This window comes from Rhinatrema bivittatum, chromosome 1, assembly GCF_901001135.1.
Source record: "Rhinatrema bivittatum chromosome 1, aRhiBiv1.1, whole genome shotgun sequence".
In the NCBI taxonomy this organism is placed as follows: Eukaryota; Metazoa; Chordata; class Amphibia; order Gymnophiona; family Rhinatrematidae; genus Rhinatrema; species Rhinatrema bivittatum.
This window is the reverse complement of record NC_042615.1, coordinates 731,595,481-731,620,693: the sequence shown is the minus strand read 5'-3', so window position 1 is coordinate 731,620,693 and position 25,213 is coordinate 731,595,481. Positions and strand designations below refer to the sequence as shown.

Below are 25,213 nucleotides of genomic sequence, written 5' to 3'. Positions count from 1 at the left end.
TCTATTGTTCCTTGATTCCAATTGTTTTAAATGTTCAATTGTTAATGTTTCATTGTTCAATGTATCGCCTCCCAGCGAAAGTTCTGTTCCATTGTAAACCGGTGTGATCTATATTCTTTATAGGAATATCGGTATATAAAAATTCAAAATAAATAAATAAATAATAAATTTATACCTAGTTGGGAGTAGGATAAACGTGTATATGTGCATTATGCATTTACACGCAGACTTTTGAAAGCTGAAAGTATGTTTGCAAATAGTTTCCCTGCCCCCCAACTCCACTCTTGGGAACGCCTCACAAAAAGTCACTTTTACATGTTCTTTTACACATAAAAAACCACTTGGGCAATTTTCAAAAGTTGATTTATGCTGTTTTATGCTCGTAAATGCTTTTGAAAATCAGGCTCTTAGTTTACCTGTTGACTGCGTCCTTCTGTTTTCTAGCTCCAATCCATAGTGACTACTGATTTTATAGTTCTGCATTAGCTTGATTGGTATCATAATATGGTGTTACTGCAGCTGCTAATACTGTGTATACAGAAATAGCACAAGAGTGATAGCTGCAGCAATTAATAAGTGAGTATTCTATAGTCAGACCATATCAGTCTTTGTAGTGTATCATTTATCATACGGTATAACACGAAAAAAAACTGAACACATAACGCCAATACTGAAAGACCTTCATTGGCTGCCCATTGGTTATGGACTTCAGCATAAAGCACTTTCTTTAATTCACCAGCCACTTTACAATGATAAGATCGAATGGCTCAATGCAGCCCTACATTTCTATACCCCATCACGAACGACAAGGTCAACCAATACTGGACTCCTTCCAATTCTGTCACTGAGATTTGCTCACCTGAATACTGTTCGTGAAAGAGCACTATCAATTGCCGGGCCTAACTTATGGAACTCCCTGCACCGCACTTAAGGATGGAGTCCAACATCAAAGCCTTTAAAAAAGGAGTTAAAACATGGCTGTTTAACCAAGCCTTTCAATAATGATACCTGCTTTTGATTTTATTTTTTTATTTTATTCTTTATATATTTTATGATTCTAATTTAAAGTATTGATTTTAGTTGTCTGTTTAAGGAATTTTATAACATTTTGACATTATATAATATTGCAAATGTTTTAATTGATATTTGCCCATTAATGTAAACCGACGTGATATGTGTACATGAATGGTGGTATACAAAAGATCGATAAATAAATAAATAAATAAATAAACAAATAAATAAATATATATATATATATATATACACATAGGCAGTTACTTTAAAATGAGTGCATGGGCACCCATATGCTGGAATTTTAAATTGTACGCGCAATTGCGCGCGCACGATGTAAAAAAAACACCTACTGTGTGTATATGTGCAGTTACTCAAGCAAATGATTTCACATATCTCCTTAGGGCTTTGTCAGTTTTAACGCGCACAGGTAAGCAGATTTTAAAACATGCTCATGTGAAGGACATTCCCAGTTTTACCAATTAGTCCACCAGTTTGCCCAGTCTGTCTCAGGGTCTTCCAGACAGGGCGAAAACATGTATAAAGCCAAATTTTTAATCTGGTGGCCACAGCACATGGAGGTCTGTTAGCCCAAACCCCACACCCAGTCATTTTAGAGCTAAACAGAAATTTCTACCGACTTACACCTCATCAAGAGCAGAAGAAAGCATGCACGACTAACAGCCCACCGGGCGCTGTGGCCACCAGATTAAATATTTGGATTTATATATGTAAATTTTGGCCCCGCTCTGGAACACCCCTAAAATACCTCACCTCCACCCCTTTTTTTTTTCACTTTTGCTCGCGCATATGCGTGCATAATTTGCAGCTTTTAAAATACGTATTTCTCATGTGCGGCCCACATACTTGAGTATAGGGATCTTTTTAACGCAAGCAACGTTTTTAAAATTCACCACATAATTATGCCAATGATGCAAAGAGAAAGGAGTATGAAATGGAGGTATGAGGTGACTGAACTGCCCTCTTTCTACTGCAAATTTCTTCTAACTTCTAACTTTAAAACCAAGTGGTAGCTGTGCACATGGAAACAGTTAATTTCTCTGGGGTGATGTCTTTTAAAGGAGAGGAAGAATTTTTATGCTTAGGACAGGGGTTCTCAATGGATGCATTAGAAGTTATACTTTTGTCTAAGCCGCGCGCGCCAAAGGGGCGCGCGCGGCTTAGGCAGCGCGCCGGCGGCACTTACGCGCCGATGTTCCTCGGGTTTTGTAGACCCGGTCCCTGGCTGATGACGTCAGGAGCACAGAATCAGCTGGCTTCAATTAGCACAGCTCCGTTCTCTCTCCGCTCACGGAGAAAAGTCCTGCAGATTGTAATACAGTCTCTGTGCTCCTTACCAGGACGGCTTCTTTCACTCCCTTCCGTTCTCTCTCAGGGCCCCTCTGATCACCGACGCTCCTCGGGTTTTGTAGACCTGGTCCCTGGCTGATGACGTCAGGAGCACAGAATCAGCTGGCTTCAATTAGCACAGCTCCGTTCTCTCTCCGCTCACGGAGGAAAGTCCTGCAGATTGTAATACAGTCTCTGTGCTCCTTACCAGGACGGCTTCTTTCACTCCCTTCCGTTCTCTCTCAGGGCCCCCCTTCCGTTCTCTCTCAGGGCCCTAGTGACAACAATGGGCAGACAGAAGATAAAAGTATAGGGGTATCCACTTTTTTAGAGGAGTCTACAGATATTATAAATAAAAGGGCAACATTATTTGTATCCTTTTCTTTAGAGAAGGATAAAGACATAGTTCTGGGAAAATTCTTCAAGAACAAGGATCTACCATTCTGTGGCCAAAAAGTTTATGTATTTCCGGACGTGTCTAGACCTACGCAATTGCGTAGAAGACACTTCCTTATGTTAAAGAGTAAGACCCTGGAAATTGGAGCTACTTTTTATTTAAAATTTCCATCAAAATGTTTTGTCAATTACCAGGGTAAGAAATTCTCCTTTAATGAGCCCCTTCACCTGGAAAATTTCTTGAGGGATAAAACCAGTCTAGGTGTGATGTCTAATTTGTCAGAAGTATCGGTTGTACAAGAATAAATAGAAATCACTCCCTTTATAGTTATTTTTTTTTTTTTTGAATGTATTATTATGGTTAGACAGGTACCCCCACATTATAGGTTCACATGAGAGAAACAAAAGTGATATTTGGTTAATGGATTATATGACTTATGTAAGTCCCTCATGATGATTACTTATGTTATATGAAAATACAAGTTTGTATTATGTTTTAATTTGTAAAAATTGAATAAAGAGTTAAATTATAAAAAAAGAAGTTATACTTTTGTATAAAATATATTATATTATCTGCATTTTTTAATGTTAAAAGATCATTTCCTTTTTTACAGCTACAAGTGACAAGTTGGCAGCTTCCTTTGAAATGGAAATGTCTCAGGCTGGTTTTAGTGCGCACTATTCACAGGTAAATTGATCAAATGGAAATGAATGCCATGATTTTGTTTTTAAACAAATGGGAAAAATGTTCTTTTTGCTAAAAAAAAAAAAAAAAAAAAGCATGCATTTTTGTTCAAGAATTAACTGTGATATAACATTTATTATATTAAACCTATCAACATTTGAGAGATATGGTATAAATAAATGTATGGGATTTTTCTTTGCATGATTGATATCTACCAATCTGTAGGATTTTCTCAGAATGCTGTTAGCCATTTTAGTAATAAAGAAACCAAATTAACAATATCATCTCTTTCATGGAAGAATCTGATGTAGTATTTGATTCTTTGAATACACCTCTTTGCTTTCTTGTTGAAATGTATCTACATTTTGTTGTAAATCTTACTTGGTACACTTCATCTGCTCCAAGTACGGAAAAGGAATTGTTTGATGAATTTGGCAGTCTGGACATGCTAAAAGATTTGTAATTGGAAGAACATTTGAAATGCTGTACTGGGTCAGTCCAAAAGTCCATAAAACCCAGAATCCTTTGACTAGCAGTGTCCAATCCAGGTCACAAGTACCCAGCAGGATCCTAAAGAATACATCCAAATCTTTTTGCTTATAACCTGAGATAAGCAGCGGCTTTCCCATGTCTACATGGCTAATAATTTATGGACTTTTCCTCCAGGAATTTGTCTAAACCCTTTCTGAACCCACCTATATTGAGTGAAAAAATGCTTTCTCTGATTTGTTTTAAATGTGCTACCTTTTAGTTCCATAGAGTGTCCACTAGTTCTGGTACTATCTGAAAGAGTAAAGGCTCAGAAGCAGCACGGGCAAACTCTGGAATCCTTGTGGGCTAAACCTGACCATTTTTGTTTAGGTAATGATCTCAATGCAAGCCTGGAGAGAGAGATCAGCAGCGGTAAGCCAGCTTCCCACCTATTTCAGAGCTGGCTCATAAACAGCAGAAGGCAGTAACATTGCAGCCTTCCACCTTCTACAATACTGGGCTGTACCTGGGCCTCTCTAAAGTCGGAAGTACATCTGAGTAACACTTAGACATTGGGAGTTTGAGGACATACAGGAAGTCAGCATTGGAGCCATAGCTCCGCCCACCATACACTGATGAACATCATCTTGCTCTCCCTGTTCATTAGAGGCGAAGGAGTTGATGGCAGTTGATACAGCTTCAGAAGGCAGTAACATCGCAGCTTTCCACCTTTCTACTATACTGGACTGTACCAGGACCTTTACAACACTCAAATGTACCTATGCCAGATGTGTTTGAGGGCATACAGGAAGTCAGCACTGGAGCAATAGCCCTGCCCACCTTATGCTGGTGATTGTTGTCTTGCTCTCTCATCATAAGAAGCCAATGGTGGCTCTCATAAGGCGTGAGCAAAAGGTGAACGTTCCTTAATGAGCCCCTTAGAGATTCCTTGGAGATCTGAAACATTCTATTTATTTATGAGATTTAGATCCCGGCCTCAAATTCAGTTTGTCAGGGCAGGTTACAATGCAACACACAGTAAAACATATTACAATCAAATCAATTAAAATCAATTAACAGCAGCCTGAAATAAAAAAGCTTTCAGATCTTTTCTAAATAGTCTAACATCCTTCTCTTTTCTCAGTTATGCTAGGAGTGCATTCCACATAAAAGGAGCAATGTATGAAAAAACTCTTCTGTGTACAAACCGTGGGTTTGACTGTGGGGTTAAAATTTTATGTATTCAATCTGTGTGTAAAATCAATCATGGCTCTCCTATTGCTCAAATCTGTGGTAGAGGTAGTTATGCGAGTAGTGGAGAGCTTCAGGTAAAGCACTGATTTGTTCATGAATTATTTTTAATAGAGATTCCCCAGTCCCCTGTAAATAATTACATCTAGCCGCCTCCGATATTAAAGCTGAATTGTGCTTTAATTAATGATTGGGCTTTATTTAATGATTTTATTGAAGGGAAAAATGTAGATTACCTCTGCATTACACAGACTTGATTGGACGATGAAGATGAGGTTATATTAAATCAGATTTGTCCTCGGAGGATATGTGCTTGTCAGCTTTTCTCAGTTGGGGAGAAGAAGAGGTAGAGTAGCAATTTTAGTGCGATCTGAGTAGCAGTTCTCCCAGGTTAAGTTGGAGAGTTCTTCATCTCTGGACATTCTACTACTTTCGTCATCTAGATGGCCCTCTGGGGCGCTGTTAGTTATCTCCAACCTCTTGTGGTTAATAAGCAGAAAATCGATTATATCTACAAACTGGTCTCCTCTGTGGCTTTGTGTTGTTCTAAGCTCATAGTTTAGGGGATTTTAATGTTCACATGGACAAATTAGACTGCCCTTTGGTGCAGTGCCTCATGATGGATTTGTATAACTGAGGTCTCATACAACTGGTTGATGTGCCAACACATACTACTGACAATATGCTGGACCTTATTTTTGGGTCTGGTAATTTGGTCTCATTTGGACATCTACAGATTTTAGGCTCATAAAACTTCCTTTGCTTGGATCATGTAGTTCTTTTATTCCACTTATTGGATGATTTGTCCTCCTCTGTTATAAATGGTCAAAACCAACATTTTGTTCTTACTAGGGGAAAACTAACAGCCAAATTTTAAATCAGCCATGCGAGTAAAAAACGGACTTGGAGGGAACTGGAAAAGGGACCATTGCATTGCCGGAAGTAAATTTACCACCCCTGCACACGCGAGTTGCGGGCCACGCACACATGCGCATTTGTGCGCGCTCCTCGTATTTTATAACACACATGCACCGACACGCACATGTTATAAAATAGCTGAATGAGTGGCATCAGGAGGTTTTGCATATTCTAGATGACATGGTCATTGGGGGATCGGTGAGTTCTCTCATAGTTGTTGTGCCCACTAAAAATCAAACCATTCCTCTCCTGTCTGGCCCCTGTCTGGTATACATCCACACTGGCTGAGCTGAAAAGGAAAGTTAGGTGGGCTGAGAGACTCTTGTTGCGCTCGGGGATGGACCCTTGTCCTGGGGCAGGGATGGAATTCCTCCTGAAAGGGAACAGGAGGTAACTGCTCCCAGGGGGCAGAGCACTGGAGGAGACAGAGGCTGGGAAGAGCTTCACCACTGGAAGCTCGAGATCCCCCCCGGGAGGAGCCCGTAGGGACCCGGACCGCATGGACCTCACAGGGTCTCCTGAGAGAATGAAAGACCGGCGTGCCCACAGAGACGGAGGGAGTGCGATCGGATTCAAAGGTGACTGCTGGTTGGAACAAGGAGAACCAGAACAGATTTGGTGATGACAAGGCGAGGAACAGAGCCAGAATCTGTAGATGAGGTCAGGCAGGCAAAGGTCAAGGTCCAGAGGTCAGTCCAAGGAATGGTTAGTAAAGCAGGGGTCAGATACCGGAGGTCAGATGAGGTCAAAGGCAGGCTGAGGTCTTGAGGCAGGCAGGCAGGCAGGTCAGGAACAAGCTGAAGTCTTTGAGGCAGGCAGGTCAGGCAGCGGCAGGTAGGCAGGCAGGTCAAGAGCAAGCTGAGGTCAGTACCAGTAAGACAGTCCGAGGGTACTACCTGGGTAGACAGACAGACGAACACAGGAACAGCAGGACACAGGAGCTAGGATGCAGGAGCAAGTCAGGAACAGAACTGGAACAGAAGGATCTTGGAACAAAATTAGGAACAAGCAGGAACAGGAACAAGCACAGAGGCAATCTTAGAACAAACCGACCCGATTGCCAAGGCAAGGAAGCAGAGACAGGAACTTCCTTATATCGAGGGATCAATCAGGACACACCAAAGGACCCACCCTTGGCCCTACATGAGTCTGGGCGTCTGCGTGCGCACGCGTGTATGGGCGTGGCTAACATGGTCGAGGATGCTGAGCCTCGGCGTGAGGCCTGGCGCGCAGTGGGAAACCCGGAGACCGCCGCAGCAGGACGCCGGGACCTGGCAGGACTGGCAACTACCGCGAGGGAGGTCATCCCGGGACCCACTATGAAACCATGAAAGTGAGCAGGCCCGCGTGCGGGACAGCTGCGGGCGGGGCGCGTAACAACTCTGGGTAAAGATACCCTCTCAAGTTAATTGTATTGATTAGAGACAGTCATCAAACCAGTACTTTTCGACAGTGATGAAAGCATAAAAAATTATCATAATGAAGCTATAAATCTAATAGTGTTGCAAAAGAACTGTTTAATATTATGGCTAAACTTACTGGCTCTGACTTTGGAAAGAGAGTGGAATCCCTTCCTTTCAAACTATGGAAGGTTTTCTTGTATTTTTTGATATTAAGGTCAATGCTATGAGGCAAAGTCTAATGCCTGGAGATCCTTTGGTGAGACAAGAGGGGGGTTGATTCAAACAAGCAATGAGCTGGGTGGTCTGACTGAATTTTATCCAATCTCAACTAAGGCATTTGCTTTAGTCTTGTCAAAGATAAGAGCTATTGGGTACCCCTTAGACTCATGCTCATGCCTACTGCTGAAATCTCTCTCTGAAGGTGGTAGGGAAGTAATTCAAAGCCTGGTAAACAGATCTCTGCAAGAAGGATTGGTGCCAGATCATTGGAAACACTCTGTTCTGACCCTTATCTTTAAAAAAAACCTAATCTGGATCATTCCCAGTGCGGTAACTGCTGTTCCATTGCTAATTTGCTGTTTCTAGCTAAGATCTTGGAAAAGCTAGTGATGCCTCTGTTATCAGTCTATTTGGATGAATTTAATTTGTTAGATACTGCGTAAAGGTGGTTCTGAGTGGGCACAATGCTGAAACAGTCATGCTGTCAATCCAGGATGAGCTTCTGCAAGTAATGGATGGGGGGATGGTGTGTTACTGATGTTGTTAGATTTGTTTTGAGTATGGGAAAATATTATGCCTGTTGTAGGAACCTTAGTTAAAAAGGTTCCTGCTAGGATGTTAACAACTCCTCATCGATTACATTTATTATTACTAGGCCACAAATTGTCTTTGAGCCACCCATTTGTCATATTGTTTATTTGAATGCATGGTCAGTAAGGGTGATGATATTTTTTCACTTCTTAGTGATCCCCACATTGTTTTTTAATATATTACTGAATCATGGCTACCTAATGCCAATAATGTATTGCTTAATCAAATGTGTCCAGATTATGTCACCTTTTTTATCAACATAGCAAAGGCAGGCGAGGTAGAGGAGTTTTATTGTTTTGTTATTCTAAAACTAAAACCCTCTAGCTTGCTACCATAGCCCTCATGGTAAGCCTTGGGATTTTCATGCTGCTCTGCATCTGTGGTCTGTGGTTTTAACATCCATGCTCTTGCTGCTCTTAGCCTCTTTTGGTGCTTTTGGGTGATGAGTGCTTCTACTCCTGTTCCTGCTGCCTGCAAAGTTCTTTTCAAATACCATTACAGTGCTTACTGATTATTGGTCTTGCCATGTTAGTCTGATGCTGTGTACATTTGCTGAACTTCTCATAGTCTCTTGGGATGCTTAAGCCACTATTGGTTCTGCTTTGCTCCTCTTTTAATACGTTAGAGTGTTGATGTCACTCTTCTTGCTGCCTTTCTCTGCACCTATGGTTTGGAGTTTTTAGCACCTGCGCTCCTTCTGCTTTGCGCCTCTTCTGTTGTCTTTCAATGATATTGCCTCCACTCCTATTGCTTTGCCTTCTATTCAATGCTTTGGCTGTCAGAATTGCACAGGTGTCCGTGATCTGCCACCCTGAGCTGACCAACTGTACCGTTGTTTTGAATCCTCTTGGTATACTGTACGGACCTTATTTATTTATTTATTTAACACTTTTATATACCAAAGTTCGTATGGACATCACATTGGTTTACATTAAAACGGATAGAGAGGAGGAAATGGAAGAAATCAGGGAATAATGTTACATTGTAACAAATAACTGTATAAACTAATAAGCAACGAGAAGCAGTTAATGGATAGAGGAAGACGGATAGGCAAAGAGGGGGTGAAGCAATAGAAAACAAGGTAACTGGAATAAAAATAATAGTTAACTCAGAGGGGGAATATGTACAGGGGAGATGGGTCGCATGTTGGCACAAGGGAGTGGTGAGGTGTTACGTGGAGGCCTGTTTAAAGAGCCAGGTCTTTAATTTCTTTTTGAAGGTCTGGGTGCAGGGCTCAAGTCGTATATCAGGGGGCACTGAGTTCCAGTGATAGGGGCCAGCAATAGATAGCGTGCGGTCTTTGGTGGAGTTGAGGTGTGTGCGTTTGGCAGGGGGGATGAATAGGGTGCCAGTGTAAGCAGATCTGGTGAGTCTGGTGGGGGTATGGAAGTATAAGGAGTTGTTTAGCCATTGCATGTTTGGGTTGTGAAGGGTTTTGTGAATTAAGGTGAGGGTCTTATATAGAATTCTGAAGGAGATAGGGAGCCAGTAGAGGTCTTTTAGGATGGGAGTAATGTGATCACGTTTTCGAGAGTTAGTGAGGGATACGGGCTGTGGCATTTTGGAGCATCTGCAGTGGTTTGAGAGAAGCAGCAGGGAGGTCAAGCAGGAGAGCGTTGCAGCAATCAAGTTTGGAGAAGATTACTGCTATTATTTAGGAGAAGATTACTCCTATTATTTAGGAGAAGGAGAGGTTGAAGTTGAAGTTTTTTAAGGACATGAAGTTTGTAATAACAATCTTTCATGGTGGTGCTAATACATTTTTTGAAATTGAGACTGCAGTCAAGAGTGACACTGAGGCTTCTTGCTTGATGGAGTAAGTGGGGAGAAGGGGTGGGGGGGTTGGGATGAGAACAGAAGGGGGATGGAGGGGTTGGTTGTGAGTGAAGAGGAGAAGTTCAGTTTTTGATGTGTTCTGAGCAAGGTTTAAATTTGATAGGAGCAGGTTAATAGAAGATAGGCAGCTTTGCCAGGTTTGGAGGGATGTGTTGATGGAGTAGGTGATAGGGATGAGAATTTGGACGTCATCCGCATAGATGTAGTGGGTGAGGCCAAGGTCGGAAAGAAGACGGCAGAGGGGAAAACTATATATATTGAAAAGGGTGGATGACAAGGAGGAGCCTTGGAGGACACCACGGGATAGTTTGATGGGGTGGGATTCGTTATTGCCAATTTTTACTTTGTAGGTTCTATTGTCAAGATAAGATTTGAACCAGTTGAGAGCTGAGCCAGCAAAACCAATTTCAGATAGTCTTACCCAGTTACCTTTAATTATTTCATGCCCTCTTTGACTTTTTCTTAAAACTTATTTTCAAATTTCATTCCCTTACAGTTCTTATTGACTATTGGCTTCTTAAATAAAATCATCTTTAAATAAATAAATATTTAGCCTTTGGATGATTTCACACATTTTTGTCTATATTTCTGTGCAAAACCAAATAAGAAAAGGCCTGATGCCAATGAGATATGGTCTACTACTGGCCTACCTCCTTCCAAGGTTTCAGTCATAGTCTGAAGGACTTGGGCACCTGAGTGATATTGAGGAGGGAGTCTTCTGTATGCCACATTTCCTTCACCAACCATGTGGGAGGGTAATTGATGCTGGGCTGTTTTTTGTTTTTTTGCATTGGGGCATTTTTACCTCAGCACAGGCATCTCAAAGGGTGAGTCAATCTCCAAACCTGATCCTCCCCCAACCTCTTCCCCGATTGATGCCATAGGGAAATTTCATAAAACTACTACAGACCTCCTGCTGAGATATACTTTGGCTTCTCTCTGTCCAGGGATAGTAAGTTTAATTTCTTTAAGTTTCTAGCTGGTTTGATTAGTGTTTTACTCTATACATACACAGGTCTGAGGTGTGATTTGCACCTCATTACCACTTTCCAGAGTTTTCTGTGGCTTCTGGTCACTGTAAAGGTTTTCCCCTCTTGTGGTGATTTGGGGGTTCTAGCAGGAAGGCCTTTGCCCCTCATTTGGAGCCTTGGGGTGTTCTTGCCACTGTGGGTGGCTGCTTTGCTCTTCTCATGGTGCTTTAGGAGTTCTTGCCACTGCTTGTGCTGCTTTTCCCTCTCATGGTGCCTTCGGCTTTTCTAACCACTGTTGTTGGTGGTGCCCTTTGACTCTCTCATGGTGCCTTAGTCTGTTCATAACACTATGAACAGACCAAGGCACCATGAGAAATGGTGATGGTGCTTTAGGCTTTTGATTTCACTTTTGGTGCCATTTTGCCCCACTCAGTGTCTTATACTCTCTTCACTCTGCTGCTGCTGTCTGCCTACAAGTTAAACTTTAATAGAAAATCTTAATAGTTTGAGCCCAAAATACCATGGGCCCAATATTCAGCACCACTTAGCTGGGTAAGTTAGGACTTATTTGGCTAAGTGCAGCAGCTGAATATCCAGCCACACTCAACAGCCATTACTTAGCTACATATCTACTTATCCTGCTAAGTAGTTAGCTGGCTAGGTGGTGGGTTGGATAGGAGTGTAACAGGGAGAAGCTCCTTAGATAAGCAGCGATATTGAGACTTATGCAGCTAAGTTAGCCAGATAAGTTAGACCTGCTTCTAAAATGGACCAGATAAACTTATTTGGCTAATTTTAATATATACAAGTATATTGACTGGCTAACTTGTTCAGCCAGATAGAGGCTGAATATCAGCCCTATTTATTGCTCCCCCCATTGACTTAAATGGAAAGCAAATGAAGGAATGATACAAATAAAAAAACAAATAACTTTTTCTGATTGAAACAAATGAAATGAATCAGGGAGTCAAACTAATTGAAATAACAAAAAGTTATTTCTGTGTTAACACTATTGTATGTCAGTGTTATATCTCGAAATCCAGAGGACATTTTTAATCTAATTACATAGTTATGTATCCACTGGCTTCCACAATATTTATGATTACAATCTGTGTTGACAGTACTCCTCATTTGAGGAATCAAAATTTGAAGTCATTCCATCTTTCCAGAGTTGGCAGAATGTACTGTATATTTTTTAAGTATGTTGAGTCTAAGCCATTGTTTGGAGCTATTTAAAACCAAAATTATTATAATCTTGTCATCCCTTCATTTTTAAGGACTGGATCATGCTTGGAGCAGTTGGCGCATATGATTGGAATGGAACAGTAGTCATGCAGAAAACTGACAAATTTGTGATCCCTCAAAATGATACATTTAAAACCGATTCTTCAGAAAAAAATGAACGTCTTGCTGCTTATCTAGGTAAGTGAAATAAATCATTTTAACCTTTAACTGATGGCACAGTTCATCTCCAAAACTAACCTGAAATTATCTACAGCACACATAATAAGCACAACAGATATTAAAAATGCTAAATGTTAAGGACTGTAGAGAGGAGCAGTTTTGTGGATGGGCAGACAAGATGGGCCATATGGTCTGTTTTGTTGTCATATTTCTATGTTTGCATGCTGTTGGTATAGTACAATAGAAATGAGGGGTGATTTACTTTCTATGAGTTACCAAAAAGAGTTGTATACAGACATACAGTACCAGTGGTACCCTTAAACACATTAGTTACCTGGTTAAAGTTAGCCAGGTATGGTATCCAAGATATTCAGTGGAATAAATGTCCCACTGAATATCCCTGAATGCAGTTATCCAGATAAACTTACCTGAATAACTTTGAAACCTAACCAGCTTTTAATATCGTCAGTTAGGCTGCAATGTTATATGGCTAGGTCTATTTATTTATTTATTTATTTAGTGATCATTTTTGTATACCGACCTTCCTCCCAAGATATCAGGTCGGTTAACAGCACAACAAATAGTTATCGATACCTACAATACATCTCAATTGTAATACGATACAGTAAAATACTCTGCAAGGAAAAAAGCTCCTGAGCAGGCCTCATGCCCTGATTTCCCACCTAAGGAAAAATAATGCTGGCCATGCCGTTCAGTTGCCTCACACACACCTCCACCCTAAAACACTCCCCCCCCCCCCCCCCCCAAATATAGCAAAAACTTTGCAGGCCTATAGGTTCAAAAGCCTCCCTGCCCCCTTCTTAAAAATGCAAGCATGCATTAAGCCAAAGTTTCCTGCATTAGGATATTCTCCCCAATTTCCCTCACACCTATCAAGCCTGCTCCAACCCTCCCACCCCTCCTACCCAAACCTTTCATGCCAACAAAAAGCTTTGAACTAGCGTCTGGCTTCCGGGGCATCCAGCATTGCTCTGACAGCAATTCTAGTTATGTAAGCTACTACCAGCATTGTTGTAAAAGCAATATGCAGACAGCAAAACCAGTAATGCAGTTGGGGAGCTCCAGGGACCACCATCCTTTCCTGGCTTTCCCTGACAGCCCTACAGAACCCAGTGATTTCCTCCCTGTGTCCTGCACCACCTTCAACATGGCTAAAACCTCCTTATGGCTATGCTGCAGCCTGTCTCCCTGGCTTCGGCTCATGTGGCTCCCTTGCATAAGCAGCACTTAACAGCTGCAATGCGTTATGTAGTCCATCAGCAATGATCTTGAACTGGCATGCACTGCTCATGCCATTCTAATGTGCTGCCATGTGAACTAATTACAAATCTCTAAGCTGGCAGTAGTGGTAGAATGTGCCTCTTCCATGTATTATGTGCAGGGTGGATTACAATCATTACATTAATATTAATATACATAGACAATCATAAATCAAATAAAACATATGGGGTAGATTTTCAAAGGGGTACGCGCGTAGGATATGCGCATACCCCCCGAAAACCTACCCCAAACCCCCCCTGCGCATGCCGAGCACAAGCCCCGGGACGCGTGTAAGTCCCGGGGCTTGCATGAAGAGGAGTGTCGGGGGGCGTTCCCGGAGTGACCCGGCGGTTTTTTTTTTTGGGGGGGGGTGTCGCGTGCGACGCGACGTTTCGGGGGCGGGGCCACGGGCGTGGTTTCGGCCCGGGGGCGTTCCGGGGGCGTGGCTGCACCCTCCGGAACAGCCCCCGGGTCGGGTCTTGGCGCACCAGCAGGCTGCTGGCGCGCGCAGATTTGTCTGCCTCCGTCAAGCGTAAATCCATGGATAAAGGTAGGGGGGGTTTAGATAGAGCCGGGGGGGAGGGGGTGGGTTAGGTAGGGGAAGGGAGGGGAAGGTGAGGGGAGGGCGAGAGAAAGTTCCCTCCGAGGCCAGCTGTGCGGCTCGGCGCACGCAGGCTGCCCAAAATCGGCAGCCTTGCGCACGCCGATCCAGGATTTTAATGGATACGCGTGGCTATGCACGTATCTATTGAAATCCCACGTACTCTTGTTCGCGCCTGGTGCGCAAACAAAAGTACGCGCTCGCCCAAATTTAGAAAATCTACCCCTTATTAAACAATAAAACACAAGCCAAATACAGCAACATTCATCTAAGGATATGCCTCATCAAAAAATGTGTTCAGTTTTTTTCTAAACATTTTTATAATCAGATTTTTGAAGCAGCTCCACTGGATGTTTATTTCATATTGTGGAGCCTGCACAGGAGAAACCTCTTCCCTGGATTGCCCTTAATTTATAGTATTTTAAGGGTGAAATAAACATTAATGCTTGAAATCTCAGAATGCAATGAGTGCTGAGGTGCATAGATAGCATTGTAACTTGGCCTTCAGCGAACTTGTACAACTATTGTATAGTAACTTATGTTTTCCTAGTGTGTAGCAGATAGACTCGGGGCCAATGGGTATAGTGTACTCATCATAACAGTTGGAGACGGATCAGATTTCAATCTGACTCAGCCCCTAGTACATATACCCCTGCAGGAAGTGCAGCTCTTCAGTATTATCCGTCTCCATAGCGGTTAGGAACTATCTGCACGCTCTCACAGCGTTAGAACAAAATTCAACAGAGAAATCCCAAATTCGGAAGAAATCTTACCTCTGAAGACAAGCTCCACTCTCCTGCGATGATACCCTCGGGTCCCTCCCCCAGTTGAGAATTCCCGAATTATTTCCGTGGTCCCTCGGAGGTAAGCCTCGGTTCGGCGGCCAAATCGTGGCGAGGACCTAGCCCCCAATCTCGGGAGCGGCTGAGAGGCAGCTGGTGCACCCTTGAGCGCAGCGGTGAAGGTATTTGCCCTCTCCCCCCGCAGCCGGAGACCGCCCAGGTCGAAACCGGGAAGCGCCGAAAACAAGGTAAGGTAGAAATTTTCTTCTAATACTCCGGTCTCCGAGGTTCGAGGAGTCCCACAGGTCGCTGGCCGGGACCTGTGCCACCGGGTTGATCCGCCCTAGCAGGGCCAGGCCTCGGTTAGTTTCAAGGGTCCTCCCACTCCATTCAGTGGAGACCCTCCGAAGTGGTCGCCATATTGCCCGCGTGGTCGCCATCGCCATATTGACCCTATTTGCCGCCCTGTCTGCTGTCTCGATCGGGGCGCACAAGGCCGGCTAGGTGCACAAATATACATGTGCACATACATATTTATTTATTTATTTATTTATTTATTTATTTATTTATTTAAAAACTTTTCTATACCGTCGCTAAGTTATATACCATCGCAACGGTTTACAAATAGGCACATAGACTAAGGTTAGTAAATCTAGGATATCGTACGTTCTGCCAATAAAGTTCGGTTACAATTTCATAAATAAAATCATTATTTGAGTAATGTTGGTCAAGTCCAGGTATATTATTGAGTTACTATCTCTTTGAGATATTACTTCTTAAATGTAGGATTGAGTAAATTCATTCTCATCTGCATTACTCTGTACTTTCATTCTCTACCCTCCACACTCTTTACTGAAGGCTTTTTTAAAGAGCCATGTTTTTAAATTTTTCTTAAAAGTTTTGAGATTACTCTGTAATCTGAGTTCAGGGGGCATCGTGTTCCATAGTATGGGCCCAGCCAATGATAAAGCCCTTTCTCTCTCTTGGGTTAATTTTGCTGACTTTACTGAAGGGACTGTTAGTAGTGCTTTGTTTGCTGAGCGAAGGTTTCTTTGTGGAACGTGTACTCGTAAGTTACACGCACAAGGTACTTGTGCGCATAGAGTACACGCACAAGGGCCGCATGCATAAGTTATATGCGCCTCGTGCGCCTATCGGCCTGAGCGCATATCTGCGACTTGGATGCACATCTACGCGCACAACCCGCATGCATATCTTAGGCGCAGCGGAGCGCATAAAAAGAAGGGTTTACGTGCCGACAGCCATGGCACCACCGGGAACGGAGCTCAAGGCCCAAGGCCTCTGCCCAGCATGCCATATCAGAGCTGCACAAAGCGAAGAGACCAACGCCCTGTGCGCCCAGTGTGAGGAGGTCTTGGGAGATCCAGGCCAGGGCCAGTCCCATTCAGGACCAATTACTAGCTCCTCAGTGAGTAACCCGGTCCTAGCAAATACCAGCGAGACACCACCTCAGACGGGGACCCACAAGGACTCAGCGCCCCTTAGCTTTGACCCAGTGTTTATCTCGTGGGTGGAATTCTTCAAAGGTTTACACACCTTTGTCCATATGCAGACGGAGCCTCCAGCTAGACAGCCACAATCTCCACCAGAAGACCCTTAAGTCACAGGGCTCTCTAGGCCTAGAGAAATGTTTCCACCGCCCAGAAGCCCCACCTATGGGGACACGGACAACTCTGAAGAGGAAACAGATCCCCTAGAGGAAGGAGAACTCCCCCCGGGGACAAAACCTCACCGAACCATGAGACGCTTCTTCACCAAGGATGAGCTCCCAGGCCTGGTCATCCACAGTCTGAAGGAGCTCGCTATCCTGGATGCAGGTACTTTGGGGGAGCCTAAGGCAAACCCCCTGCTAGAGGGACTCTGCCAAACTTTTCGCCACTTCCCTGTCTTACAAGCCACCCAGCAACTAATAGACCTGGAATGGAGTGCTCCAGAGTCCACATTCAAAGGGGGACGAGCTATGACAGCCATGTACCCCCTGGACCAGGCGGCCAAGGACCTTCCGACATGCCCAAAAGTGGATGCCATGGTCTGCGCGATCTCAAAGCGCACTACTATCCCAGTGGAGGGAGGAGCAGTGCTCAAAGATGCTCAGGACCTGCATCTGGAATCCATCCTTAAACAGTCCTTTGACATCGCCGCTAAGTCTCTACAAATAGCGGCCTGCTGCACCGTAGTGACACGTGCCTGCCTATCTCAGACCAGGAACAACACCCCTGGGGAGGCAATGGAACCAGCAGTATCATTCCTTGCAGACGCTGCTTCCGATCTGGTGCGCACAGTGGCCAGAAGAGTGTCATCAGCTGTGGCTGCCAGGAGACAACTCTGGCTCCGAAACTGGTCGGCCTACGCATCTTCCAAAACACGTCTCACAAGGATGCCTTTCAAAGGATCCCTTCTGTTCGGCAGCGAACTAGAGAAACTGGCTAACAAGTGGGGCGAGTCCCCGTTACTGCGACTACCGGAGGACAGGAATAAGAAAAACCAGCGACCCTTCCCCCGATCTTCCAGGGGCAGATGTTCACATGGCTTCAATCCATACAGAAGCAACTACCAACCGCCCCACCCTACGGGTAGGAACCAGTCCTTTCAGAACAAGCACAACAAAAGGGGAACCAGCTCAGGTCCAGGCCCCAGCCATACCCCACAATGAGATTCAGCCGACCCATCCAAGGGAAGAAGCCATAGGGGGCAGACTAGCCCTGTTCTACCACAGATGGGTCGAGATAACTTCAGACAAATGGGTCCTAACCATCATTTGAGAGGGGTACTACCTGGATTTCCTATGAACCCCCCCGGACAAGTTCGTGGAATCCCCTTGCCACGACCCCTCCAAGAAAGCGGCAGTGGAAACTATACTGACCAGACTACTGGCCCTCGAGGCCATAATCCCAGTGCCCCCACAAGAAATAAATACTGGCCATTATTCCATTTATTTTATCGTCCCCAAGAAAGAGGGGACGTTCAGGCCCATACTGGACCTCAAGTCGGTCAACCGCCACCTGAGGATCCCCCGCTTTCGCATGGAAACCCTATGCTCTGTAATAAGGGCGATACAAACGGGAGAGTTCCTCACATCCCTGGATCTGTCGGAGGCCTACCTTCACATTCATCAAGAACATCAGCGCTTCCTACGCTTCAAAATCTTGGAACGTCACTACCAGTTCCGGGCACTACCCTTTGGGTTAGCCACAGCAACCCGGATGTTCACCAAGATCATAGTGCTGGTGGCAGCAGCACTGTGGAAGGAAGGAATCCTCATGCACCCTTACCTAGACGATTGGCTGATCAGGGCGAAATCACTAGAGGATAGTCACCAAGCAACCAACAGAGTCAAATCTCTACTGGAGAGTTTCGGATGGGTGGTCAACACAAACAAGAATTGTTTGCAACCCACACAGTCGCTAGAATACCTAGGAGTCTGATTTGACACCAAAGAAGACAAGGTCAGCCTGACCTCCACAAGGAGATCAAAACTGAGGAACTGATTACAAGCCCAGCTGGGCGAACCTCGCCCCACAGCTTGGGATTACCTACAAGTCCTCAGTCTGATGGCATCCACCTTGGAAGTAGTGCCAGGGGAGCGAGCGCTCATGAGACCCCTACAACGCTCACTTCTGACACGATGGAATCCATGGTCCCGGAACTACACCGTCCGCCTATCACTCCCGGGCAGAGTCCGGACCCAGTTACAGTGGTGGCTGCAGGGCAGCCACCTGAACCAGAAGACGATGCTATCTTCTCCAACCTGGACCCTGCTCACCACAGACGCCAGCCTACATGGATGGGGAGCACACTGGGAGGAGTTAACCGCCCAAGGGCAGTGGAATGCAGAAGAGTCGGATGGAACATCAACCGCCTAGAAGCGAGGGCGGTCAGACTTGCCTGCCTAAGATTCGCTCACAGGCTCCAAGGCAAAGCGGCCAGAGTAATGTCAGACAACGCCACGACAGTGGCCTGCCTCAACCATCAGGGGGGAACCAGAAGCCAACAGGTGTCTCTGGAAATCGACCCCCTAATGTCGTGGGTGGAAGTAAACCTCCAGGAGATCTCAGTCACCCACATCGCCAGGAAAGACAACATCACAGCGGACTACCTGAGCAGAGAATATCTAGACCCAGGAGAATGGAAGCTGTTGCTGCGGCGTTCCAAATGATAGTGAACCGGTGGGGGACACCAGACATGGACCTCCTGGCAAACCGGTCCAATGCCCAAGTACCCAGGTACTTCAGCCACAGGCGGGAACCTCAGTCCCAGGGGATCGATGCCCTGGTACAGACCTGGCCACAGGGAACCCTATTATATGCCTTCCCACCGTGGCCCCTATTGGGCACAATCATTCACAAGATACAGCTTCACAGGGGACTAGTAATTCTGGTGGCCCCGGACTGGCCAAGAAGACCGAGGTACGCAGACATGAGAAAACTACTAGCAGGGAACCCCCTGCCACTGCTTCCACAGGGGCAGGGGGTTCCTGCTTCAGAGACCTGCTTCAACAAGGACCAATCCTCCACAAGGATCCAGCTGAATTCTCTCTTACGGCCTGGCCATTGAGAGGGCTCGCCTGAGAAAGAGCGGGTACTCGGGGGCCGTAATCGACACCCTACTCCAAGCATGCAAGTTCTCCACTTCTTTAACGTATATAAGGATCTGGAGAGTATTCGAAGCCTGGTGCGAGGACCACGACATCATACCATGCTCAATTAAAGTTCCCGTGATCCTGGAATTCCTACAGAACGAGCTACAGAAGGGTCTGTCCCTCAACTCCATCAAGGTACAGGTAGCCGCATTGTCATGCTACGGCTCCAAGAGCAAGGGCGACAGCATTGCTTCTCACCTGGACGTCTCACGCTTCCTGAAAGGAGGAAACACATCCACCCACCACTAAAGTGGCCGGTACCTCTTTGGAATCTCAACCTGGTCTTGGATTTTCTAGCAGGAAACTCCTTCCAGCCTCTCCGAGGTCTGTCACTCCGCCTATTAACGTTAAAGACAGCATTCCTACTGGCAGTTTGTTCAGCCAGATGCATCTCGGAGCTACAAGCACTCTCCTGCCGTGAACCGTTCCTCAGACTCACCCCGGGAACCATCCAGCTATGCACGGTCCCTTCGGTCCTTCCCAAAGTGGTGTCACACTTCCATCTTAACCAAACCATCTTGCTACCATTGCCGGATGGGTTGAAGAATTCGGAAGAGGCTTGTAGCCTACGCCACCTCAACATCGGCAGACTCCTATCCAGATACCTTGAAATGTCGGAACCCGTAAGAAAAATGGACCACCTGTTCATCCTTTATAGCGAGAAGAGACAAGGGGAAGCGGCCTCGTGGGCAACCATAGCCCGCTGGATCAAGGAGGTCATCAAGGCGGCCTACGTAGAAGCAGGTAAGCCACCGCCTCTACAGGTCAAGGCCCATTCTACTAAAGCCCAGGCAGTGTCCTGGGCAGAAACCAGAATGCTGTCGCCAGCCGAGATTTGCAGGGCGGCGACATGGTCCTCCATCCACACCTTCTCCAGGTTCTACCACCTGGATGTTCAGGCTCGGGAGGACACGGCATTTGCAAGGGCAATACTAAGTGGGTCACGGACAGCCTCTCACCCACTTCGGGAGTAGCTTTTATACATCCCATTGGTCCTGAGTCCATCTGCTACACGCTAGGAAATGGAGAAATTACTTACCTGATAATTTTGTTTTCCTTAGTGTAGACAGATGGACTCCGCATCCCACCCTTGGCTGCCGTTACGCATGGATCTTCGAATGTTTTGAGGGTGAGCCATGTTTTTATTCACCTTAGGACACCCACCCATCCAGGTGGTGACGCTTTCTGGTTGAGAATCCTGGCGGTCTCCAGCTATAGCCAAGTCAACCAGATGAAATTTACCAAGTTCATCAAGTTATAAAGTTTAACCAAGTTATAAAGTTAATCAAGTTAATCAAATTAGTCAGTCACACATATATCCACAATGCTTTTCGAGGAGAATACCGAAGAGCTGCACTTCCTGCAGGGGTATATGTACTAGGGGCTGGCGTCAGATTGAAATCTGATCCATCTCCAACTGCTATGACGAGTACACTATACCCATTGGTCCTGAGTCCATCTGTCTACACTAAGGAAAACGAAATTATCAGGTAAGTAATTTCTCCAATTATTATTATCAATTTGAATTGTATCCTCCATTGCAATGCAAGCTAGTGGAGGTCCATTAATATTGGGGAGATATGTTGAAAGGTTGGAGTGCCTGTTAATAAATGGGCTGCAGCATTCTGTCAGTTACAATGCTTTAATTACATTCGGCCAATACAAGAAAGTGTGCTCGGCCAAGCGCACCATTTGGCCATATAATTACCGAACTATAATTTAGATGGATAAGTGGCTGAATATGCCACAAATGCCATTTAGATGGCTAACCTTTGAGTTATCCAGCTAAATGGCTTTGGAATATGGACCTCTATCTGTTATAAATAGTGTTGAATGTTAGTGAGCTATTTGACAATCTGTTAAAATATTTTATTGCTGATAGGTTACACTGTGAATTCTGCATCAGTTCCTGGTGACGTGTTGTACATTGCTGGTCAGCCCCGTTATAATCATACAGGCCAAGTTATCATTTATAAAATGAGAGGAACAGAAATAAAAATACAGCAAACGCTAAGTGGAAAGCAGGTAAGCTCATTCTTCTATTTGCAATTAAGGGACAATTTTCAAAACAGCAAGCAGGTGAAAAGTCCATGGGTAACCTTTGTCTCGATCCTTGTTCCGATAGATATTTCCAAGGGGAGAATTGTTAACAACGGATTACCCATTAAAAGTTACTCCCTAGCTTTAGAAACATCATGTCACATACGTTAGCACATTAGAGCTCCTAAGAGTTATTGCATTTATTGAACTCAGTTAATGATAATGAAATCAGAGCCACTCACATATATATACTCAGTCAGAGACATATTCTCTAAAGAAGAATATATTTTTATTTACATGAGAAAAGAATACAATTAAATTCAATTAATAAATTGAATTGATTAAGTCAGATCAATTCAGAATAAGGGCCTCATTTTCTAAAGTATCGCAAGCCTGCGATACTTTAGGAAATGAGGGGCGGGGGACCAAAACGGGGGGCAGTCCTGCGCTAGCCGGCAGCGATCGCACTACTGCGGTGCGATCGCTGCCGGTTTCGCACCGCGTGAAATAGGATGCGAAAAGGGCCTTACCATTTCGTCGTCCGCGGCGTCTTCATGGAGTCGGCCCCGGTGATGCCCCGACTCCCCCTCTTCCGGGGCCGACTCCGCCCCCATCTTGGTATCGCGTGCGATCCGTCTGGTAAATGACCCCCTAAGTCTGTCAAAATCAAATTAATTCAGATCAAGTCAGTTGATATCAAAATGACAAAGTTATTGCTTACCAAGAGTTACAATTCTTTGCCAAAGCCTTGGGCGTGCTATGATCAGAATAGGACAGTAGCAGCCCTGAAAATCTTGAATGTACAGTAAATATACCTTTTTTGCAGAATACTTTTAACAATTTACAGTTAGCATGTAATTGGCTAACATAGCCAATCCTTTATCCTCGTAAGTTACTAAACTAATAAATTTACAGAAAAATATTGCTTATAAAATAGATCGGATACACTTCAACAAGACACCTGTGTGCTTTGATCAAGTATAGAAATTCCATCTAATTGACAAAAGAAACACTTGATTTTACTTTTCTAATTTTAAATATATATATATATATATATATATTTATGTGTGAAGCTTCTAATACTCCGTGGGGCGGATTTTAAGAGCCCTGCTCGCCTAAATCCGCCCAAAACCAGGCGGATTTAGGCGAGCAGGGCCCTGCGCGCCGGGAAGCCTATTTTACATAGGCCTACCGGCGCGCGCAGAGCCCCGGGACTCGCGTAAGTCCCGGGGTTCTCCGAGGGGGGCGTGTCGGGGGCGTGTCGGGGGGTGGGCCCGGTCGTCGCGGCATTTCAGGGGCGTGTCGGCAGCGTTTTGGGGGCGGGTACGGGGGCGTGGCTACGGCCCGGGGCGGTCCAGAGGCGTGGCCGCGCCCTCCGTACCCGCCCCCAGGTCGCTGCCCGGCGCGCAGGAGGCCCGCTCGCGCGCGGGGATTTACTCCTCCCTCCGGGAGGCATAAATCCCCGGAGAAAGGTAAGGGGGAGGTGTAGACAGGGCCGGGCGGGTGGGTTAGGTAGAGGAAGGGAGGGGAAGGGGAGGGGAGGGCGTTAGAGGATTCCTTCCAAGGCCGCTCCGATTTCGGAGCGGCCTTGGAGGGAACGGGGGTAGGCTGGGCGGCTCGGCGCGCGCCGGCTATACAAAATCCATAGCCTTGCGCGCGCCGATCCAGGTTTTTAGCAGATACGCGCGGCTCCGCGCGTATCTACTAAAATCCAGCGTACTTTTGTTTGCGCCTGGAGCGCAAACAAAAGTAGGCTATTTGCGCTCCTTTTAAAATCCGCCCCTGTATGTTTAAATATATTGTAATAAATGCAATACTAAGATATAGCATCTTTCTTCTTAGGAGCAAAAGGTTATAAGGAATTATATAGTTCCGGTGTTAATTGTAAAGCAATGTCTGGAAACTCTGCTGTGCCTGGGACATAAATCACTCCTATAGCACCGGCTGGCTTCCCAGACCTGACAACTGAAGAAAAAAAAATGTCTTTTAAACTAGAGCCTGCTTCACATTTAGAGACTACTTGTGCACTGGTCATTTTTAGATAAAAAATGATTCAAAACAATTTAAAATAATTCTGAATGTAACAGAATTTATTGGTTTTCATTTTTTAAATTTGTTTTAAAGGTAAAAGGGAATAGATTCCATGTCACTTTTAGCACTAATTTTGCACCAGTTTTCAAAGAAGAAGTATGTCTGCACTTTCCCTTTAGAAAACTGCCCAAGGAAAAAGACCCCACAGAGATTTGCACCTCCTTTTGTCTGTAGATTTTTGGTTGGAAAAAGCATCATGCATAATTTTGAAAATCCAAATCTGTGTACATTATTTTCAACCTCTGACATAACCTCACCCTGGAAATGCCTCTACTACAATAGGAGTAAAAGTAATTGTGTTGCGGAACTATGCACATACTTTTACCTACATACAGAATGGGCAATTTTTAAAAAGCTTTTTCTCCCTGGGTAAATAGTCATTAACCAAGAAAAATGACTTTCAAAAATTGCCCTCCATATGAGGTAGATTTTAAAAGCATTACTTGTACAAAATCAGCCACATACACGCGTATGTGGGCCACACCCGAGCAACACAAATTTTATGAAACCGCGAAGTATGCACACAAACGTGTGTGCACATCAAGAATAAGGGGGCGGGGCATGGGCATTCCAGGGCAGGGCAAAGACTTACGCACGCAATTCCGAATTTTAAAAAAGCTGACCATGGCGCACATCGGCGTATTATCTGCGTAACTTTACTGCTGGTCCTGATGAGGAGTAAGTCTGGAGATCTTTAGTTTTAGGGCTTTCAGCACACTGTAAGGGTTTGGGGTCATTTGGGGGGCTTGCAGTATGAAGAACCAGAGGGATCTTGAAGACCTCAGTATCAACTGGACAAACTGGTAGACTAATTGGAAAAACTGGTTTTTCCCTCATGCGAGCATTTTTTAAAATCCACCTGCATATGCACGTAAAAGCCACTAAAGCCCTAGCAGAAATACGCATGGGGCATTTACCTGAGCTGCCTCTTAAGATTACACGCACACATATGTGAGGCAGGGGTATTTTCAATGATACACATGTACTTGTGCATACGATATAAAATTGCATCATATCTCCGCTAGCACGCCAAGACGCATATTTATGGGTGCATGCACATTCCTTTTAAAATGATCAGGTATGTGCATAGTCAGGTTCTCATTTTTAAATATACTGTATATGTAGCATGCATACTGATAATATGGGCCCAACGTCTCCTATCCACTAACCCTGGGAGGTAGGAAGATAGCTCCAGTCATTTTATTTCATTTACTAGTTTTCTTTCTCATTCTTCCACCTAAGGATTTACAAG

The 25,213-nt window shown here is 44.8% G+C and overlaps 1 protein-coding gene across 3 annotated transcripts in view; it reads left to right on the top strand.

The window, feature by feature from the left end:
• Window positions 1-25,213, top strand: part of ITGA1 (integrin subunit alpha 1) — a 462,364-nt gene that overhangs the window by 312,121 nt on the left and 125,030 nt on the right. For all 3 annotated transcript variants that reach the window (XM_029577630.1, XM_029577622.1, XM_029577640.1), the window contains 3 exons: window positions 3,372-3,445; window positions 12,380-12,524; window positions 21,713-21,855. In XM_029577630.1, the coding sequence (XP_029433490.1) occupies window positions 3,372-3,445; window positions 12,380-12,524; window positions 21,713-21,855 (362 nt within the window). The remainder of the gene's footprint in view (window positions 1-3,371; window positions 3,446-12,379; window positions 12,525-21,712; window positions 21,856-25,213) is intronic.